The sequence below is a fragment of the Dipodomys ordii genome, unplaced genomic scaffold (assembly GCF_000151885.1).
Source record: "Dipodomys ordii isolate 6190 unplaced genomic scaffold, Dord_2.0 Scaffold36, whole genome shotgun sequence".
NCBI classification, from domain to species: domain Eukaryota; kingdom Metazoa; phylum Chordata; class Mammalia; order Rodentia; family Heteromyidae; genus Dipodomys; species Dipodomys ordii.
In genome coordinates, this window is record NW_012267252.1 from 7448944 (window position 1) to 7451526 (window position 2583).

General features: G+C 50.3%; 1 protein-coding gene across 1 annotated transcript in view; it reads right to left on the reverse strand.

The window, feature by feature from the left end:
• Cfap43 (cilia and flagella associated protein 43) overlaps positions 1 to 1813 on the reverse strand; it is a 74418-nt gene extending 72605 nt beyond the window's left edge. The window contains exon 1 of the mRNA XM_013017599.1: positions 1749 to 1813. Within this exon, the coding sequence (XP_012873053.1) occupies positions 1749 to 1813 (65 nt within the window). The remainder of the gene's footprint in view (positions 1 to 1748) is intronic.
• Positions 1814 to 2583: the final 770 nt, after the last annotated feature.

Here is a 2583-nt window from a genome sequence, read left to right on the forward strand (position 1 = left end):
CTACCACTTGAGCCACAGCACCACTTCCGGCTTTTTTTTCTTTTTGCTTATGTGGTGCTGAGGAATCGAACCCAGGGCCTCATGCATGTAAGGCAAGCGCTCTACCACTGAGCCACCTTCCCAGTCCCTTCTTGTCTTTTTTTAAACAAAGTAAACAGGTGATCAAAATCTTTGAAATGTGTGTTCTGTTTTCACTCTTTTTCTGTCTCAATCACTAAGATAAACACATAGGCTGGCTATAAGGCTAGTTTGAGTAATAAGCTAAAGACATTTAAATATAAGCCTAAATTTCAAAATCATTGAAGTCTCAAGATCATTGTTCAGAGAAACAAAATTCTGAAATTTATGAAAGGCTCAGAGGGATTAATGGGGTCTCCTACACTTGAAAATGTGATAGAGAAAGAGTTTGATTTTAATAGAAAGCAGAGCATTAAAGGATTGATTGCTTCATCTTTAAAATGCCGTGTTTGTGTGTGTGTGTGTGCGCGCACACACACACACACACACACTCTTGAACTCAGGACCTCACACTCTTGATTACCTTTTTCTGCTTAAGGCCTGACCTCTACCTCCACTTCCACCTTTTTAGGTGATTAATTGGAAATAAGAGTCTCATGGACTTTCCTGCTATGTTGGCTTCCAACCACAATCTTCAGAACACAGCCTCCTGAGTAACTAGTATTACAGATATGACCTTCTGGCTCCTAGCTTTAAAAAAAAAATTGGGAATGGGAAAGCATACTTTGTGATTGTAAGCCAAACAGGAAAGCTGCTTCTTTACCCAGCTGAGGAGTTTGTGGCCATATTTCTGACCGAAAACATGGATAAATGCAGAAAGCAAGAGGAATGAAATAGACATGAATGGAAAGGCTCCAGCAAAAATTAAAAAGGTACATGAGAAATGTGAGGTAGATAAATGCAAGAAGGAAGGAGATGATGAGATGAAGGAGATTCAGTTTTTATTTAAATATTAAAGACTCTTGGAAGACGGCAGGGAAGGCCAGTGAAGGACCCTGGTTTGAGGAGTACCCCCGAAAGATGTTGAGTACAACAGGGCTGGCAGAGGGTGGTACTGCATTCACAGGCCGAGGCTAACTAACATCTTCGAATGTGGAAATAAAGAAATACCACCTACATCTGTGACATGAAAATAAACCCTAAGTGAGTAGATGCGAGTTAGAGGGAAGGGGAACATGGGTGCCAATGTTGCAGGCAATCGCCAAAGAGAAGAACCGGATAGGGGCTGTCGCTGGGATGTGAGGCGGGCATTACAGAGCCAGGAAGAGGAAGAGCTAGGTAATCCGAGATACCCAGGCCGGGGTGGGGGTGTAGGATCAGATCTGACCATCGCGGTTCAAAGCCAGCCCCGGGCAGGAAAGTACTCGACGCTCGTATTTCCAACTAACCACCCAGAAGTCGGAAGTGAAGGTGTGAAGGAGGAGCCCGGGGGTTTGGGGACAGAGCGGCCACTGGGGGAAAGGGACAAGGGCCACCGGGGAGGGGGACAAGGGCCACCCGGGGAGGGGGCAAGGGTCACCGGGGAGGGGGGCAAGGGCCACCGGGGAGGGGGACAAGGGCCACCCGGGGAGGGGGACAAGGGCCACCGGGGAGGGGGGGCAAGGGCCACCGGGGAGGAGGACAAGGGCCACCGGGGAGGGGGGCGCGGGTCCACAGCAGGGGAGAAGCGGGGTGGGGCGGGAGCGTGAAGTCCCAGACCCAAGTGAGAGGCCGGGCAGCGGCCGCCGCACCTCACGGACAGGGCCGAGGAGCCGCCCTGGTGGGAGGCCTCGTCTCGCTCCCGGGTTTGCGCCATACGTCGTGTTTCTTTCGGCCGGGCGGCAGGCAGCGGACGCGAGGCCCGGCTCCGGTCGGTAACGGCGTCTCCGCCGCCCCGCCGGCGTGGCTCTGGACGCCGCTGTTGTTTACTCAGGTATCCAGGAGACTGCAAGCCCGGCGCCCATTGGCTCTGCCTTTGGCCGGCACGCTGTCCGTCTCTCCGTAAGCGGATTGGTCAACAGCTTCCAGACCTCAGCCAATGGGAGAACCGTACGCGAAGCGAAGGGCGGACTCTTCCCAACTGAGTAGTAGGTGTATTAGCCCCAGACAAGTAATTATAATATTAATAAATGTGTTAATTATAGTATTAATAAATATCTACTCAGGGCTGGCAGGAACAACCAATGTTAAACGCCATGTACGCAACATTTCACTTAAGCTTCCTTCCTGTACCCCATCAATCTCATTTTAGCCATCCGGAAAGTGACTTGCCCAAGGTTACAAAGCTTCAATGGACTTAAAATCCAGGTCCAATCTAAACCCAGAGCTCCAAGTCCTTAATTACGGTATAACCCCCTTCTCCCTCACTCCACTTCTCCCCTTTCCCCCTTCTTTTTCCCTTTTCCCCCTTTTCTCCTCCCCTCCTTCCTCTCCCTTCCCCCTTTCCCTTTCCCTTCCTTTTTCTTTTCCTTTTGTATATTTTGTATTAAATAACCTAGCTAGCTCTCAGGTTTCTAGACCCACCTCCGCCCCCTCCTGGGGTTTGAACTCAGGACCTAGGCACTGTCCCTGAGCTTTTATACTTTA